At 45.6% G+C, this 19,840-nt stretch overlaps 1 protein-coding gene across 4 annotated transcripts in view; it reads left to right on the top strand.

The window, feature by feature from the left end:
* IRF2 (interferon regulatory factor 2) overlaps positions 1 to 19,840 on the top strand; it is a 77,702-nt gene that overhangs the window by 43,695 nt on the left and 14,167 nt on the right. For all 4 annotated transcript variants that reach the window (XM_072950476.1, XM_072950474.1, XM_072950473.1 and 1 more), the window contains 4 exons: positions 3,618 to 3,717; positions 4,643 to 4,819; positions 5,146 to 5,192; positions 14,285 to 14,402. In XM_072950476.1, coding sequence (XP_072806577.1) covers positions 3,618 to 3,717; positions 4,643 to 4,819; positions 5,146 to 5,192; positions 14,285 to 14,402 — 442 coding nt within the window. The remainder of the gene's footprint in view (positions 1 to 3,617; positions 3,718 to 4,642; positions 4,820 to 5,145; positions 5,193 to 14,284; positions 14,403 to 19,840) is intronic.

Here is a 19,840-nt window from a genome sequence, read left to right on the forward strand (position 1 = left end):
TCAGAATACCATTATCAATTAGGTAATGATAAATTAATCATAATGAGTCATCATTTAAAGTGTCATTACTGCCCTGTTCATATTCACAATGCCTTGAGTATTCCTTTTTTTTTTTTTTTTAATGTTGATTTGTTCAGTCAGAATCCAAAGAAAGCCCGCAGGTTGCGTTTGGTTGCTCTGACTTGAAGCATCCCCCGCCTGGGGACAGCACCCTCTCCCTTTTTTCCTGCTCACTCTTGGCTTGTTGAAGAGACCAGGTCAGTTCTGGGTTTGTCTTCCTGCTTAGTTGTGGTTTCCCTGGACTGTTTCCTAAGGAAGGAAGGAGGCAGCCACCTCCAGGTTCATTGTTTTTCTCGTATCTCCAATTGATTCCCGCCCTGGTTATTTCTGTTCTCATTTCTCACCGGAGATCCGCCTGGACCCGGGCGCCGAGGCCACTCCCCAAGCCCAGGAGATCATCAGGTAGTTCCTGACCTTTTCCTTCTCCGCGCTTTGAAAGCTAGCTTGTGCTCGTGTAAATATCAGGCCATCTCGGAACAAAGTAAGAAGTCCAAGCAAAAATAGCAAACGAAATTGGAACATCTTATACTTATTGGGGAAGATAAGAGTTTCCACCTGGGGCCAAAGCAGGTTTGTTCCGCGTTGCGCAGGATTACCTCAGATGTTCTCAGCTCCAGCTGGGCTTCTCCCTCCTGCCCACAGCTGGGCAGGGTTCTCGATACGTAAACACAAGTGCAGTCCTTCCATTCACGGTGTATGGTCACCCCATGTGGGAACCAGGTGCTTGGGGACTCTGATGGCACCTACTAATGTCACAGGGTCTACACAGACACAGAGCAGCGCCCTCCTTGTCCCACAAAACCAGGGTGGGAATGGTCAGTTATAGAAAGAGTTTTGCCTTCTTTAGCTTTTAAGATGGTCTTTAAAAAAAAAAAAAAGACATATGTGATACATTTATTAGCATTTCTTTTTCTCCTGCAGTATGAAAAACGTTAAAAGGTACATGTAGTTTTTTTTCATTTACCATTTTAGTCATTTAAAAATGTGCAGTTCAGTGGCATTAAGTACATTCACAGTATTACGCAGCTATCAGCATATCTAATCCCAGAACCTTTTCATCACCCCAGAAGAAAACACTGGACCGTTAAGCAGCCCCTCCCCATTTCCCGTTTCCCCAGCTCATGGCAACCACTAATCTGCTTTCTTTCTTTGGATTTGCCTTTTCTGGATATTTCATTTAAACAGAATGTTTCAATGTGTAGCCTTTTGTGGAAACCTTCTTAGCATAATGCTTTCAAGGGTCACCCCATTCATAGCATGTATCAGTACAGTGTTCCTTTTTGTGGCTGAGTAATCTTCCGTTTTCTGCACTTTCTTTGCTCCATCAGTTGATGGGCATTTGGATTGTTTCCACCTTTTGACCGTTGTGAGTAGTGCTGCTATGATCGTTCATGTATAAATATTTGCTGGGACAGCTGTTTGTAATTTCTTGAGTGAAATGACTGGGTCATGTGGTAATTTGCATTTAACTTTTTAAAGAACAGCCAAACTGGTTGCCATAGTGGCTGCACCATTTTACATTCCCACCAGCAGCGTTCCAGTTTCTCCACTTCCTTGCCAACACTTATTATTTTCTGGGATTAAAAAAAAAATTCTAGCCATCCTAGTGGGTCAAAATGATATCTCATTGCTGTCTTGATTTGCATTTCCCCAATGACTGGTGACATTGAGCATTTTTTCATGTGCTTATTGGTCATTTATTTATCTTTGGAAAAACTGTCCATTTCAGGAAGCTCCATGGTGGATAATTGCTAAGTTCAGTCCTTACTTCTGTGGTTTCATGATTTGGGCATGGTTTCCAGGATACTAGGTTTGGTTTGAGTGTTTGCATGCACCTGAAAACACAAAAATGGTTGAAAAAGATCTACCTCTCAGAATCAACTTTGTGTCTTAGAAGATAGATTTCAGATTGTGTCACCCCAGATCTCCTTTGACCTCGGAAAATACACAACAGCAAATTCTTTTAAGGATATATATCTTTAATCATAAACCTTTAGATTCTGTTGTGCACTTCAGGAAAAAATTCATTCACTGAGATAAATTCATTTTCATTTTTTTCATTTTCATGTGAATGTCAAAACTGCATTAGGTGATTTTGCTCTCTGATTTTCATCTACATTAAAAAATAAAATTTCACTCAACCCTCTTCTGATCACTGCCCTTTTGAAAATGGTCAGCATGAAGCCCTGCCTCTGTCTTGCTTTCAGTTCTTCTTTACTGACTCAGTTTTAAATACATAGAATTTCCCCTTTTAACAGTTCTGGGGAACCCTCAAATATTCTGACATATTTTTAGTTCAGGCTTTGCAACTGGTTCTATGGAGAGGCGCAGGGTCCCTTTTGGGTCAGTAGGGACCCTTTGTATCTTTCATTGTGTGAAACCAAAGTGGTGGGAAATCCCTACTACCATTTTCTTTCCTGCTCCAGTGTCTTGTGCAGAGATTCCCCAGATCTAGAAATTGTCAGACCTACCTTGAGAGTTTAAAAAAAAAAATGCAGCTTTCCTGGGCTTTAATCTCCACAGAATCCAAGTGAACAGATCTGTTGTAGGATGGGAAATCTGAATCCAAACTCTAGGATACGATGGGTGGTGTGAATAAGTGACTGAATATGGGATCACACGACCTTGGCTTTGAATTTAGACACTTACTGCCATAAGTTCTTTGGTTAGATAATGTAATTCTGGTCCTCAGTTTCCTCAACTGTGAAGTGGAAATCATAACATAGACATAGCTCGTTGGGGGGTTGCAAAAACCAAAACCGAGACCACGTGGACATGCAAAGTGAACCAGGTTTCATGTGTGTAGTTTTACTATGAGTGTGACTGTGTTTCCAAAGCACTAGTTTCTAATCATATGTTTGCCAGGGTCAGTTTAAGCACCTTAAGTTATACCTCTTGGGATATAAGAGAGATGGAGAGGGTCTGCTGTGAGAATTGTACCAAGGGGCTTTTCTCCAGAAAAGGAGGATCATCTTCATATGAACAGTACCTCTTTGTACTTGTTGCTGTTTCCTGTAGGGTAGCAGACACACAGGGATTAGAACAAAATCTTCTGTGTCTGTTGGTGGCGTGAACAGATCGAGCTTCTTAGTCTCTGTGACAATGGCCTCAGACCCCCCCCCCACTTCTCTTTAGCAGCAAAACGAGTGTTTTGGCGAAATACCTAATTTTTAATGTATCGAAGGCAGCTGGAGTTCCTCTTTACCAAATGATGGGAATAGATGAAAAGACCAAGCATGAGAAGTTTCCGTAAGTGGTCAGTTACTTGCGGTCCTGCAAAAAGAAGGAGGCACAGTAACGGAACACGCTGGCACGTCCCACATCATCACCGTTGACCTTGGAATCCATTCCTGTTCTGCCAGAGTCCACTCGACTCTGAGTCTCCCCTGGTAGACTGTCAAGGTTTGGGGCCTCGAGGGGAAGTGGGTCTGGTTTACAGCGGATAATCAGCAAACCCAGTGATACCTAGAGGGGTCTGACTAGCTGGGACTTGAGCACCTTCTGCAACGGTGGCCTGAAACCCATGGCTGCAGTTCTTACTTACTTTTGTTTTTCAGGAAAAGAAGATTTTCCAGATCCCCTGGATGCACGCAGCCAGACATGGCTGGGACGTGGAGAAGGATGCACCGCTCTTTAGAAACTGGGCAATCCATACAGGTATTAACCCGCCTCACCTGTAGCGGCAGGCGCTGTTGCTCTTGTCGTGGTGGTTGATGATGCCTTTTTAAAAACCGAGATATAATTGACAAGTAAAATTGTAAGATATTTAAAGTGTACTTTGTTGTTGTTGTTGTTGAGAACATTTAAGTTCTACTCTCTTGGCAAATTTCAGTTAAACAATAGAATGTTAGCTACTGTTTATTTTTACGACATACGTGAAATCTCCTGGCTTATGGCTTCATGAAGATAGTTCTGAGAAACCTGTGACTCGTCCCCAGGCACATCCAGGACACGTAGGGCGCAAATGTCATCACTCAGAAGTGATGCTCCACTCAGTCCATAGAAACTTAGTCCTTAAATTTACTGTAAATACGGTTTTTTGATGAAGTTCCCCAGGTGTCTACCAGGGGGATATAGAACTTATTTGTTCTGGAGCTATAAACTTGAGTTGAATTTCTCTCCCCAAAAGGTAGTCGAGAATGTATTTATTTATAATAAAACCTAACTAGGGAGCTATTTACAGGAATGGACTTTTATTTACTATTGGAGAGTTAGATGAAAAAGAGACCTTCCAGGTACCTGTGCCTGTTGGCCTCCCCAGCCTTCTTGCTTTCTCTTTTCCTTACCTTGATTTTCCATTTTTCTCCCATTATCATTTCCCCTTTAGCTATTTCATAGAGCCAGGGTGACCAGTTTGTCCCAGGTTGCCTGGAACTGTTGGGTTTTAAAACAAAAATTGCCACATTCCAAGAACCTTCTCAGTTCCAAACAAACCAGGACGGTTGGTCACTGTAGGTGTGGCCTGGAATTAAAAGGGCCCTCTGTACTACCCGGCCAGCAGTCCTGTCTCCAGAAATTTTTCCTCTAGATCTCATTTCCCACCTCCTTTTCGTAACCTTAATACTTTCGGCTATTTTGTTAGGAAAGCATCAACCAGGAGTAGATAAACCCGATCCAAAAACATGGAAGGCGAATTTTCGATGTGCCATGAACTCCCTGCCTGACATTGAAGAGGTCAAGGACAAGAGCATAAAGAAAGGAAACAACGCCTTCCGAGTGTACCGGATGCTGCCCTTATCCGAACGGCCTTCTAAGAAAGGTAGATAAAGATGCTTACCTACTAAAACAGTAATGCCTTAACCTACGTTGTCGTGCCGTTGTGATTTCTTTACTTCCACATCTGTAGTCACAGTGAGGCTAGAACACCTGTTCCCCTTGTGGGTGATAATTAATTCTGCCCTGACCTGGCTGGGGAAGATGACTCCCGGGGCCCCCAAAGGCAGTAAAAGAAACATTTGAGGTTGTGGCCCCGTACACATTAAAGCAATACATTCATTGAGAGTTTCAGAAAGAATTCAACTTAGGGGGAATGTCTCTCTGTTTCTTCTTCATGAATTAATCCGGAACTATCTTTTGTTGCCACAGGAAAGAAACCAAAGACAGAAAAAGAAGACAGAGTGAAGCACATCAAGGTAATCTTTGGTTGTTCAGAGAGAAGGCCAAAGTCATGACCATGTTAACGATTCACGTTCTGTCTCACGAGGACAAGTGACGTGACCTCTGTGGAGCTTTGAGTCTTTCTTCTTCCGCTGTTGTGTATTACGTGCTTTACCTGTCTCCTCTTTGGCACGTACTCACTTGTAGACTCAAGTACACACATCCCCGGCTTCAGCCAGTTTCCCTGAGCGATTTATGAATGAACTCACAGATCCATGCTGAGCTCGACAGTCTCAAGCCTCCATCTGGTCCCCACAGCTATTGCCAGCTGGTCACTTAGTTCCAGCTAAGCTCCAGCAACCAGCTCTTCTCTGATACTATTAGGTGTATTTTCAGGCCATTAAGTATGTTTTACAGTATATTAAGTATTACAGACTTATATTAAAATGTATTACCTACATTTCATATATATGTGTGTGTGTGTGTGTGTGTGTGTGTATACACGCATATATATGTGTGTGTGTATTCTATGACAGGCCATTAGTTTGGGGGCACAGAGGTCCATTCAAGCCCTCTGTTCGTATGGATCTCAATAGTTCTTTTTTCTGCTCCACTATAAAAACTCTCCCAACTCCTAAAGGTTTTCCACAGGGATGCGTTTGTGTGCGTGAGCTTTTCGGTAAGCTCTGTAGCCTGCAGTCCCCTGCAGTGTGGAGGTCTTTGTGTGTAGGTGGGATGGCCCTTATTCAATAGCCAGAGAATATCCAAGCATCCCGTGCGAAACTGAGGATGAGCTTCAGTTGCTGAGCAAAGAGCAGACACCACAGTCCAGACCCACAGACCATCAGAGAGAGGATTGTCTGTTTCACTGCACCCCGTTTGCAGATGGAGAAACAGAGGCTCAAGAAAGTTGAGTGACATGAGCCCAGGGGCAGTGGGACACGTGGCCAAGTTCACACAGTGGTTTAGAACTGAGCTTAAAAGAGATGCCAGATACTCTGATTTCTACTCAAGAGTAACTGTTGAAGGAAAAGCCAAGTTGTCCAGACAGCACAGTGTTAAAAAGCAAGCCAATCAGTCAGAATAATTGGTAAAAGAATTTTTTAACATTTTTTTATTGAGTTATAGTCATTATACAATGTTGTGTCAAATTCCTGTGTAGAGCACAATTTTTCGTTATACAGGAGCATACATATATTCATTGTCACATTTTTTTCGCTGTGAGCTACCACAAGATCTTGTATATATTTCCCTGTGCGATACGGTATAATCTTTTTTATCTGTTCCACATATGCCTGTCAGTATCTACAAATTTTCAACTCCCAGCCTGTCCCTTCCCACCCTCCTCCGAAAAAAAATTTTTTTAATGTACTTCCCTGTAAAGTTTGACTTGTGAAGGTAGTTAAAGGGAAACTTAGGTAGATTGTTAAAGTTTTAGACACATTTACCTCTATAATGGAAAATAAATATTTTAGGTGGAGTGTTTGTTCTAGAAACTCCACTTTCCACTTGCAGTATTTTTACTTGGTGATTTATTTTTAAACATAGTACAATATAGGCCTCATTTTTTTTTTAATTGACGTATAGTCAGTATATAATGTGTCAATTTCTGACGTACAGAATAATAGTTCAGTCATACATACTAACTTTTTATTATGGAAAAGTTTTATACACACAGGAAGGAGGTAGGTGAGGCAAATGCACTCCTTAGACCATGACCCCTGTTTTAACATTAATCATTTTATTTCACTAGTACCTCCATCCACTTCCCTATGTCCAATATGCAACTGCAGGTAGTCAGCCATTTTTGACTTCCAAAAACAATTTCACGTGGTTCAGCTCAATATTTTGAAGCAGATTCTAAACATCCTATTCTTTCTTTCATGACTACTTCAATATGTATAATTAAAGGATAGGCACTCTTTAAAAATAGCACAGTTATTATTATATATAATAGCACATTATTGCATCCGAAAAAATTAACAGTAGTTCCTTAACAGCATCAAATATCCAATCAGTGCTCACCTTTCCAATTGTCTCATAAATGTCATAGTTTTTATACAGTCTGTTTACTTGAATCAAGATCCACATCAGGTCCACATGTTGTGATTTTTGGATATTTCTCTTGAGAGTTTTTTAATCTATAGGTCTCCTCTACATTACTTGAAAAATTTATTTTTTCTTAAAAAAAAACCCTAGTTATTAGTTGTATCAAGTTTCCCACAGTTTGAATTTTTTTAGGACCTACATTCTGATTATTGTTGTTCAGTCAGAAAAGTGTAACGTCCACAACGATGTGATCTTGAAGACTCTGCTGTCTTCTTAAGTGTGACTATATCATATTGGCTGTTCTCACAGCGTCTAATCTAGCTCACTACCTGCTACAGAACAGACAATCAATACATATTTGATCACCGAATAAACGAATGAGTATTTTTTGACTGAATAGATGCATAAGTAAATATAATACGTGGGAAGGGAGTAGGGGGTTTACATTAGAATGCAGACTTAATTTCATAACCTCAGTTAATGGGGAAATAAGAACGGAGTAACAGATGTTCCCTTTTCAGCCACTTTTGCTCAGACATAACCCACCACCCTGCACTGAATATCAGATGTCAGTGATTTGGGGGTGCATCATTATATCCTGTATCTGTCAGCAAGAAGAGCTGCTTGCAATGAAATCATGACACATACTTGATAAGAGGGCACTTCCCATTTCAGGGGTGTGGAAGTGCGCATCTTAGGATTGTGACACATGGCATCCTTGTAAGTAAAGGACATCCACAGTCACATCATCCTCAGCAGTGCCCTCCACAAGGCCACGCAAGTGACAAGTTGTGGCAGGTGCCGCCCTGCGTGGGGCCTGGCCCTCCTGACCCAGGGAAGCAAGTGAGAGACCCCCTCTTAGGTGCGAGCACATGAGCCAAGTTCCATCCAGCCAAGAGCACCTGGAGAAGTCCCCCTGGGAAGATGTGGTGACTTGTCCCTCAGAGAGACAGTGTTCCTTCAGCAGAAGGCTGGGACTCAACAGAAATAAGAGCAACCTAACTTTTAAATTTCTTTAAAAAAATTTTTTTTGAGGGGGGAAGTGATTAGGTTTACTTATTTATTTAGTTTTAATTGAGGTACTGGGGATTGAACCCAGGACCTCGTGCATGCTAAGCACACGCTCTACCACTGAGCTACACCCTCCCCGCCACCACAGCCTAACTTTTCAATTTAAATCTGTCCGCATTTGTCCTGGAATGAAGCAGCAAAACATGGAAAGGCCAGTCAGTGGGCTCCCCAAGTTTCATGGCTCTTGACTGTTAACACCATAGCGTTCACTTAATACGTCTATAGAATGGCTCAAAGTTAATTCTCCAGGTTGTCTGGAATTGTATAAAGGACCTTATCCTCACTGAGCTATGAATACATTACTTCTCATTGTGTGTCGGAACACCTAACTCCAAGTCCACGCGTCCTGGACATGGATGCTGCTGGACAGAGCGGGTGGGTTTCTTCCATAGAGAAAGTCTGTCTCGTGTGAAGTAACTAGGTATGAAAGTCTGCTGTTCAAAAACAAGCTCTTCCAAATCTTCTTTTAATTCAAGTTGAATTAAAGTTTTAACTAGGAAAGGATGTTTAGAACACGTGGGCCAACTGTCAGAAGTTTTCTTGGGTCATTCAGGCAGTTTATCTCCATGCTGTATGTCTCCTCAGCAAAGAGCTTTTCTGAGACTAGGAGACCCGAGGCCTGTTGTCCGTGTAGCAGGTGCAGAAACGCTGCCTCCCTGTCCCCTGATGCTCTTCCTGGGAGTCTACGCTGTGTACTCAGTGAGCCACGCTTTGCTTGAGCTAAGCCCCCGCTGTGTGGAGGTAACAAGCCATCTAAGGAAAAGAGAATAAGAAACACAGCAGTGAGCAGTACTCCCTTGTACGTCATCAGAGCGTATTCGTGTTTCAAAAAATGTCACAAGGCAGAGATCAGTAAGGATAGAAGTGGATATTTCTGAGCCCCTGCCAAGTTCCAAGCTCTAATTGTTTCCTCATTTAGTTCTCCCTGTGATGGGCAGGCTATTGTCCTTTTGCATATGTGGAAGTGGAGGCACAGAGAGGTTGAGTAGTTTTCCCCAGGTTGCACTGCTATTTGGAGATGGGATTTGAATCCAGGCTAGTCCAACTCCAGACCCTGTGCTCTCTCAGCACACTCAGTGGGTCTCAGTTTCTCAGACATTGTGGGCTCTGAGCCAGGCTGCGGGCGATGGGCCTTCCCTGGCGCCGGGAGCGTGAGAAGTGAAGGCCTGGAGATCGGAGTTGCTGTTTGGTCTTCACCGGACGAGTCAGGAAACCAACTTGATTAGAGCAGGAGCTTGTGCGAGGGAACAAGGGGAAACAAAGACATGCAGGGAGGGAGGGAGGATTAGGAATTAATAACCTCCTGCTTTGGAGGATTGTTTGCAGATGAAATATATACATGCTTGAAAACTGTAAAGTGCGTCCAGAGCAAAGCATTGGCGTTATGATGGAAAATAAAATCAAGAACATTCTTGAATGTCACATAGTAAAGAGTAGGCCTGGCCTCTATTTGTTTTGAACGCAGACCTCTGAGTAGAAGTTACAGAAAAGCAGGTGTTGGTTCAGCAGAACTTTCTAGGAGGGCTGTTGGCTCCAACAGTGAGTTGAGCTGGATTAAAAAACAGTGTACTCCCTGCCGCTATCCAAAGACAGGCTGAGTGACCACCTGTCAGGGCTGATCTGGGAGTGATCCTTTCACGGGCTGCAGGAGGTCTCCAGTTTTTAAGCCTTCATGAGTTAGAAACACATGCTGGCAACCCCCTTGAAATTTCAAGTCCCCGTGGAGGGAGCAGGTGAGCGGACTCGCCCCACCTGCTTTGGTGTCTCCTTACCCTACTGGAGAGTCTTGAAAGGACTGATCGGAGCACAGTCTGAAGACTGGTTGGCTGAATAACCTCTGTGGCTGCTTTCGTGAAAAAAGGCAGAGTTGAAGTCCTTAGGGAGGATGTGGATCGTGGTGGAACTGATGTCTAAGGGAGGGCTCTCTCTTACGGTGGTGGGAAGCAGTGGAGTGGGGAAGAGAAAGTTTAGATGAAGGTGGTGGCCGTGGGAATGGAGAAGAGGAGATGTTTCTCTGGCAAACGGAAGAGGATGTGGAGGATGAAGACAGGTGCGGATCAAAGAGGAGGCCCTGAGTTTCCAAGCCTCATGGACGGGAGGATTGGGAGTGGAGCGTGTTTTGTGGAGAAGAGGGTGAGTTTAACTTTGAACATGTTGAGTCAGGAAGGACAGAGGGCCCTCTGAAGCAAATGCCAGGTAGGAAGTTGGACCTAACAGAGCTTGGGTAAGTGTTGGAGACGAGATGTGTGGTCGTTTACTCAAGAATGATGCTTGAGGCTGTGAGAACAGATGCCTTGTCCAAGAGAGACACCATGTGAGATGAAGACAGAGATTCAAGGAGAAGACACGGAGAAAAGTGAGCCAAGAAAACACGTCTAAGGGGCAGCTGCAGTGGGAGCAGGGGGAGGAGAATGAAGACGCTCTTGTTCCAAGGAAGGAAGCTGTTTCTAGGACTAGGCAGGAGCTCAGTGGAGCTCCTGTTCTCAGTGGCCTCCTGACCTCCGTGGTGTAAGGTGTGCAATTCCCTGGGCTACTTTCATAAAGCCCAGCTGTCCGCCTGAGATTTTGGCTAGTAGAGAGACCTAGAGATGCCCTTAAATTTGGCTTCATGGAGACTGGCTTTGCACAGACGAATTAGGGCGTTTCTTGGGGTAGGAAGTTGGTTTGGGGATGGGAAAAGGTCTTAATGGCCATTATATTTGGCCTCAAAGGAGGGGACATCTAGACAAGGGGCTGTGGCACAGGGATGAGACAGAATGGGCTTGGAGCTGAGGGGTGAGTGGCCTTGGTTGTCCTCTGACCCAGACCCACCCCCAGACCCCTCCAGCAGGTGTGGCTTTGAGACCAGTCAAAGGAATATAATTTTAGGGATCTGAGGAAGGCTGTCCTGCCCCTAAACTCTCTCTGGTGCGGATTTGCTTTTGCCTAAGATCCCTTAAACTGTAGACCAAACCTTGGATTCTGTCACGAGGAAAACAGTTCCCGGGCATAAATATTTGGCAGAGTTAATGCATCATGGAAGGGTCTGAACCAAAGCACCATCTTTTTTTTTTCTTTCTTCTTAGTTTTCTTTGCGGCCAGGTGATTTACAAGAGAGCCTATGTTTAAAGTAAGAAAGGGAACAGAAAGAGGAGTCTGGCTGAGGATTACCCAGGCTGGGCTATGGCACAGCCCGGCAGGGGGCGGGTGTCACGACGACCAGGAGATGCTGTGGGCAACGGTGTGCGTGACCCGCGGGGTCTCTATACACATGTTCCATAGAGAAACCTTCACCCCTTTTCTTAATTAGGGTTCCTTGCTTTTTAAAAAAAATACATAATTTAGGATTAGATATTTGTATTCTAGTCATTTCCAAATTTTCGATTAAGTGTAGTGAAGACCCCTGTTTTCCTGCTCCCTGGATGGTGGATGGAGACCTTTCAGGGAGGTGCTGGCTGCATTTCACTGTGTAATCTGCCATACTGTCCTTCCAGAGTGAGGGTGCCCCCGAGAAGGTTTGCCCTGAAGACTTTGAAATCGACAGGATATTTTTGAAGTGGGGATGGGAGGAGGCAAAACAATGTTCAGAGCAGCCCAACTCAGCCTCCCTTGGCAGGGCACACAGTTCCATTACAGAAGCAGCGCAGGATATGAGGTAGGGACCTGGGGAGTGAGACGACGTTGCAGATGGTTCTGTCTCAGTCTGCGCTGGAATTAGTACAGGATCCAAGGGTTTATTGAGACAGAAACTTCTAGAACTGGACCGTGTTGCCTGACCAAGGGCTGGGTTCAGTGTCTGTGTCTCCTCAGAGTACAAGTAGCGTGATCTTGGAAAACTAATCTGGTCTCTGAGTCATAGTTTTCTCAAGTGTAACGTGACACAAGTAGCATGTAGATCATGTGAGCACACAGAGGTCTCCAATTGAGAAATAAGATTAATTGAGGTTTTTAGACATATGCAAGTCCGACTGCCTCCTTACTTTCAGAAGAAACCTAGAAGCAGAATAAGTGGAAAATAAGTTGACAACGAAAGAAACTCATAAAAATGAGCAGTTCTTTCCGTTACTCTTTAAAACGCTCTACGCTTAGTTACTCTGGGGGGATTGAAGAGATGGAGATGAAATAAGACGGCACACGGGGCGTGACTGGGGAGGAGGGGATGGGGAGGGGGCCGTGGAGGAAGCCAGAGAGGAGGGCGCCATCAGGAGTGGAGCATCAGGTCGTTTCTGTTAAGAAGGGAGAGAACAGGCCTTCCTACTGGATGCCAGAGTGTGGGGTTGTGGGGAAAGAGACTTGAGGAAAGGTCATTGGATTTGGGACGGCAGAGTTTTATTGGGGACCTTAGATAATGGTGAGTGTTTATTTAATAATAAGTGCCAGGTGCATATTTATCTCATTTAATCTTCACATCATCCCTGTGACGTGGCTCCTATTACTGTCCTCAGTTGACAGCTGTCCGCAGCCCCCTAGGAGAGCATTAAAGAGGTTCAGGTCCTATAGCCAGTGCAAGGCTTGGGCTCCAGGCCTGTGTGACTCCACAGCCAGGCCTGTCTCCCCACCCGCTCTCCCACCCCAGGAGCCGGGAGCTTGATTCTGAGAGTGTAGTGGCGGCCATACTGCGGGCTTCACCAGTGCACAGGGAGGGGGCGATGGTGGGAAGGCAGGGGCACGTTCAGGAGTTTGGCTGTAAAGGAGGAGAGTGGTGACTCAAGTCACAGGCAAAGGAGGTTCTTCCCAGAAAGGACAGACTCTTGGGAATTTAAAAGAGATGCTGTGGGGGAGAGGGGTAAACACTCTGCCCAGTGGAGCTATCTTAGGCCCTTTCTGTGTTCAACCTTTGGTACATCTGGTCAAGCTGTGTGTGATTTTTTTTTTTTTTAAGAACTAAGCTATACAGTGAGGGAATGTCTTTAAAATCCTGGTTATCGTGGTGGGAGTTTGCCAGGTGGGATCATGAGGGAGGAGGTAATTTCCCCCTCCTTCCCATGGTGGCTTCTCTAAGATTTTCCAGGATTCACCATCGATTCCAAGCAACACATGAATTGATAACAACATCCTGCATGCCTTGGAGGTGTCCACCACTCTAGATTTTTCAAAGCACAGTCATATCCACCTCACATGATCTTCTGCTCCCATCTTGTATTCTTTCCCCCCTCCACTCTCCTTTCCAGTTTGGTTTCCCCAGGAGTTGTCATGTGTGGCTTTTTTTTTTCGTCTGATTCTATTGCTATCATAGATGCCAGTGCAATCTCCCCTTGAGGAGAAGCTCTCTTATCAAAACACTGAAAGTCAGTACCCCAGCACTGGCTCACCCAGAGCTGTCAGCACGTTCAGAGGTTGGAGGGCTCTGGTGCCTTGGCCAGAGCAGAACTGAGAGCTGTGCTAAGGAGAAGGGCCTTGTTCTAGTGTCATTAGCATGAACATGGAGCCTCTCGGGCTGCAGGGGCCATTCCGGCCCTCGGGAGGCACTACGTGGAGCTGTGGGTGTGGGGCTGCTCCACGGGACTCCACGGGGTGGAGGAGGCTTTGGCTGTGAGTCTGGCCCAGGTTATCAGGCACTCACCCGATGCTCAAGTGGCCAGAGTCCAGGGCAAACCATATCCGAGAAGAACTCGTCTACCGTGTCCTCTGGTTTCCTGTGCTCGGGCCAAAGATTGAGGCTTTTCCTCCGAAATTGTGAAAAGAGGCAGCAGGATTCCTTCCTTAGAGGGAAAGCCAGGAGCTGATTCTGTGCACAGCTTGGCTTAACCCCAGAGCTGTTGTCTGCAGGTGTAAGCATTACAGGAAGGCAAGCCAGATACACTGGTACCATCTCGAAGGCAAATCAAAGAAAGTGAACCCTTGATGTGATGCTCTACGCAGAAATGTACTTCTTCAGCTCCAGGCTGATTTGAGCCTTGCAGGGAATGCATTTGGGAGATGAACACGACCTTAGCATTCAAGAAAGTAGACAGGGGGTAGAATTTAAGCTAAGAAAAGGGAGGGAAAGGAAAGTGTTCTCAATTCTTTTTTCTTTTCTTCTTCCTAGCAAGAACCAGTTGAGTCATCTTTGGGGCTTAGTAATGGAGGAAGTGATCTTTCTCCTGAGTATGCGGTCCTGACTTCAGCTATAAAAAATGAAGTGGATAGTACGGTGAACATCATAGGTAAACTGTTTTCACGTCTCATTTTTTTTATATATACACACAAGTAGCCCTCTGGGGTCGAGAATTTGTAAAACGTGATTTGAAATAACATAGCCAGCGGGAGGAGGTCTTGGAACCATCTCAAAATGCAAGTTCAGGCCCCCAGATTCAGGGCTGAAGAACAAAGGCCTTTGAAGATCAGATGGAGGAACCGAGGTGAATCCACCTCAAGAAAACAGGCAGATGAAATGGGTTTTTCCCCCCACCCCCCGTGGCTAATGACTAGCCATTCTCCATCTCTCAACCACTGGTCACATGGACAAAAGTGTTTATTAACTTGGGAACAAGGAGGGAGGAGACTGTCCCCACGAGTTCTCTCAGCATCTGCTACAGAGGTGGTGCTCATCTGACCGATGGGGAAACCGAGGCACGGAGGCACATGGCCAGAGGGCACACTTTGATCCCACAGAGTAGGTTGTGGGGCAAGGCAGGTCCAATTCCTAGCTTCAGACAAGGAGCCAGACAGTAAACAAGCAAAACCGCACGTGACGACAGCACTGTCGTCGTGACAAAGCGGAAGAGGAGCGGAATGGAGGGGTGTGGAGAAGAACCGGCCACCCATCTAGATCGGAGGCTTCTGGGAGGAGCCACGTTCCCCCTGAAGCCGGTGGGTGGAGTTGCAGCGGACCCCGATGCAGGAATGGGCTTGGAGGACAGGAAGGAGGCTGTGTGGCTGGTGTAGTGAGTTGAGTCTGGGAGAGCACATGAGGCTCCTAGGAAGGGAGGCAGGGCGGGGTCGTGGGAGCCGCTGGGGAGGAGCTTGGGTTTTATTCCCAAACTGCTGTAGAGTGTATTTTAAAAAAATTTTTTTTTATGTTGAAGTATAGCAGATAGTAAAGGACACAAATGTTTTACCTACACACACAGTGTAAATACCATCCCTGGAGGCTTGTAGATAGGAGGGTGACAAGTGTGAATTACATCTCAATAAAGTCCCACTGGGATGCTGCGGTGACCAGTGAAGGGATGGTGGGGGCTCTTTGCAAGAGTGGAGGCCCAGCCGAGAACTCGGATTCTAACTCCAGCCCTAGAATCCAGAACCCCGGCTCCTTTACCCTCAGTACCTTTTAATTCGTGACATTTTGCTCCATTTTGCAAATGATTAGAGCTTCTGATGCTGGTAAGAACCAGAGCGATCAAGCAGGGCTCCGAGAGCAAGCCTCACATCGGGCACCTTCATTTGGGGCTTCTCAGTTGATGCGGACAGGAGGCTGCAGCCCCTGCCGATGGCAGCCGCTCCTCCTTCCCCTCAGTTCGGTAGTTTGGGAAGCAGAGTCGCGTATGCACGGACCCCCTTGCACGCCGAGGTCTCCTGCAGAACGCAGTGTGAGGGGAAAAAGCAGTCTGGGTTGAAATACAGCTTGCTCTGTATCTCAGGGCGGTGGGCCTCGCCTTCTCCCAGGGCTCCCGTCCGGACGGGGCACTTTTGCAGAAACAGATGGTCCCACTGTCACTTTGAGCTGAGTGAGGTCTTCGGGAGCAGGCGTTCTTCTCACTTCCCCTCTGGAGTGAGGCCACGTGGCTGACGGGAACCCAGCTCTCCCTCCCTCCTGGACCCTTTTCTCCAAGGCCGAGGGCTCCTTCACCAGCACCTGGGTTTTTACCAGCCCTTTCTCAGCAGGCTGTCCCTAGAAAGCCCCTTTTAAAAAAGGAAGATATTTGCCAATCCTCCAGGCATGCTTTCTTAAGATTCAGCCTATTTTTGAGAGAGCTGGTTGGTTTTTGGAGCTCCCCCCTCATGAAGGAGGAGAATTCAGCCTCAGATAAGATGCCAAACAAAAGCTAGAACTGGACCAATTTTTTTTTCCTTTTTTTTTTTAACATATTGGTTGAGTCTTCGATATGTAAATTCTCTGTCAGGTCGGGGGTTCTTTTTGTATGATTGGTGCTGCATGGGGTTGGTACTAATTTAATGAGTCCTTACTTCTAGGACAAAGACGAAGGCCAGGTTTGGTTATAGAGGATCACTTACTGGATGAAATGATTCTCTTCCTTGGCCTAATAATAAAATAATAACGGATGACAGCAAAATGAGTTCGAGTATCTCTTTCTAATTGGTCAGTGGCCCTCACGAATGTGTGTAATGACATAAGAAGTGAATCCACGCAAGTATGTTAAAGAAGTGGGTAATTTGTGATCATTGCCAACAACAGCACTGGCTCAGGTTTTAAACCCTTCATAGAGTTTTTGTCTACACTTTCTCACGTGACCGCTAATTACCCACCCCAGCCTCTGGGACATGTGGACAGAGATGAGAAACATAGGGGTTCTGATTCCAAGGCCACTGGAGGCACTTGAGAGATTCTTTCTGTCTTTCTTTACTTTTTTATAAAAAAAAAAAAAGTGTTATTTTAAAATGACACCATTTCTTTTTTTCAGTTCATTTGTTTCTAAATCCAGAGTTCCTTAGAGTTTTGTGTCTAGGCACCAAGATGAAAGCTTCAAGATGTGTTCATTCTACTCTTATAAGCACATGTTTATACGATTAAAAATGGGAGCTGAAATAAGTCCTTAACATGATAGTATTTCCCCCATTGTCAGTAGGTTCTGTCGCTAGGGAAATAGATTGAAAATCAATGCCTTTAACCCAGCGGCGGCCAGCAAACCAATACATTTTTATTCTGGAGAGGGTGGCTGTTTGCTAAGCGAATCCAGTAAGGGTGTAAAACACAGAATGTACTGTTACCCTAACAAATGAACTCTTGCCAGACTGCTGCTATATTTTACTTTTATTCTTGCAGCAAATCCTAGCGGGAAAACACACAGGCATGAGCATGCACTGATGGTCGGCGAGCTGTGGCCTGGCCCTGCCTTCTCGTCTGTAACAGCTGCGCGTGCTCCCCAGATTTCCCTGGTCGTGCACTCCAAGCAGGAGTGCGGCGTCTCAGGACTTAGACCAGATCTTTTAATGTTCCATCTCTCCCGTGTGTTTAAATGCACAGGTCAGCATCCCCGATAGACCTTCCCTGCTCTCCCTTTAAGGAGAGGGAGGGAAAAAAAAAACACCTTATTATTATGTTTTTTTGGTTTTTTTTTTTTACTTTTCTTTCACATTGAATTATTTTGTGTGTGTGGCAACTTCTGTTTTTAGGAAGCAGAAGAAGCCAGCCACATGTTGAACTGTTCTGACAATACCCTGCTGGCATCTCGCCCGGGTCAGCAGTGCTTCTGCGGAGCTGTATTGAAATCACCTCCAGGCCAGTATGGAAAGTCTGCAGGTGCGGCCGTCTGACTGGCCCAGGCGGGGCTACAGAACCCCATTGTGTTTCTTGGTAGACGGTAGCCCCACCCTTCAAGAGAGCAAAGACTGTTGTGAAATAAGGGAGGCTGGCTATTCATTACTCTGAAGTAAATCAAGCAGGCCTTTGGTGCCTAGACATGGAAAGTAGGAAATAATGTGATTTGGATTTTGTCTTGATTTTGGTGGCCCAAAACGTACCTTCTAGGATGTCCTTTTTTGGGGGGTAATTGCTTCCAAATTTGACCAACTTAATCTACAGTAAACCTTGAGTAGCTTTTCTTTTAGTCAAGCTTAGAAACTGAGTACTGAAGGGAACAGAATAGATTCACAACTTAGAGACCAGACTTATAGCCTCCCTACCTGCCCCCTCCCCGCCCCCGTCCCCCAGGGTCTCATGGTTACAACTCAGGGTTGGCAGCCTCCGGCACCAGATTTGGAAGGATCTGAGGATGCCAGAGGTGACTCTAGGCTGTAGAACTGTCTTCGTCTTTTTCCAGCTCCTTTGTCCCCTATTCTTTTTGCCTTTTTCCCTGGTGCTTAAGACATGAAAAATTCCATCTGCAAGATGAAAAGTAGCTTTGGGGTAGCTCTTTAGATGGAAGGCACCCATCTCGAGAAGGAGCAAGTGAAGGCTTTCCATGCTCATTTCCATGGCTGTATGCTGTTCATCCCTCAGGAGCCGGGGCCAGAGTCAAGGCATCCATGTTTATCAGGACCCCTAGAAAACTTGGCAACACGAAAGTCCGTGTGAGATGTGAACCAGGATATCACAGTGTACCCAGACACAGAACCGATAGTGTATCTTGTTTTCCTTCAGCTGGACCTTGGAAAAGCCAAGGTCACAGAGTGCAGCGTGCCCTCGGTCACCATGTGCACAGGAGCCCTGGGCGGTGGAGGTGGGCTGTTATTTTTTCAACCGTAAGGAGTTTTTATTTACCCAAGAAACCCGCCAACTTTTTATGAGGCTGTTACAGAAAAATATGTATATTTTTCTCACCTTCCCCTGTCCCTTGCCGCCTTCAGCTCATTTATAATTAACTTTCAAATCCTGTCTTTCCGTGTCTTGCTTCTCAAATCTGAATCCTTTCTGTTTCCGATATGGCTCCCATTCTCCTTCGCTCTCGCCTAAGCTCTGCTTCCAGCTGCCCCCCCGCCCCCACAGAATCATTTGTTAAAAAATACCAGTGTCACCATTGCTCCCCAGGACAAAGACCCTCGTGTCCCCAGGGTCCTTGGGACCTAGCTCCTGTCCTCCTCTTCTGTACTTGTCTTGGAACTTGGAATTATTCTGAACAAATGGACTTCCATGTGCCTATCCAAAAAGAGGTTTTGGTTGTGGGTTTTGTTACCATTGTGCGGAAGCTCAGGCTCTGTCAACACAGCGTGGTGAGAAACGGACCTTGGACAGGTTCCTCATTAAGGGTAAGTGCAACCTGAGAGGTCTTCCCCAGCTTTCCGCTCTCAGACCACTGACCCTTGAAACAGATTGATTAACTCGACTGAGTGTTCACTGGGCCCCACTACTTGCCCCCCTTGGCAGCAGAGTGGCATGCGATGCTGTTTGCTCGTGGGAGAGAAGAGTGCATACACTGCACCGGTCACACTCCAGCCCCGCTCTGCACCTCCCTGTCACAGTTGAGGACAGTCTGGCCCGTGCAAGGACAGGGCTCCCTTCTCTGAAATGACTAACCCCATAGAGACTGTCTCTCCCACCATCGCTCTTGGATGCCTAAACCGAATCATGGCTGTATTTTATTTAAAAAAGCCAAACAAAACAAAAGAGCACCAGATGTGAAGCTAAAAGACTGGGGTTTCTACACCAAGTTCTGCAGGTTTTTATTTACCACATGATCCTAGGCAAAGTCTCTAACCTCTCTGAGTCTCGATTTCCTCCTATCTAAGATGGAAATAATAAAACTGGTCCTGGCTGCCGCAGGGACTTGTTGCAAAGATCAAATGAGTGTAACAGAAAAAAATCACTGTGTCAGGTTAGAAGGTGGTAAAACAATGGTATGATTATGATATTATCACAATCATATTAAAATATGTTTGAGTAAGAGAAGTGGCTGTCTGTCACCAGGGCTGGTATTAACAGGTTAAATTCTCCAACTTTCAGATGAGACCAAGAAGAAACTCCTCTCCCTGGTAGCATGTGGAT

This window comes from Vicugna pacos, chromosome 26 (genome assembly GCF_048564905.1).
Source record: "Vicugna pacos chromosome 26, VicPac4, whole genome shotgun sequence".
NCBI lineage: Eukaryota > Metazoa > Chordata > Mammalia > Artiodactyla > Camelidae > Vicugna > Vicugna pacos.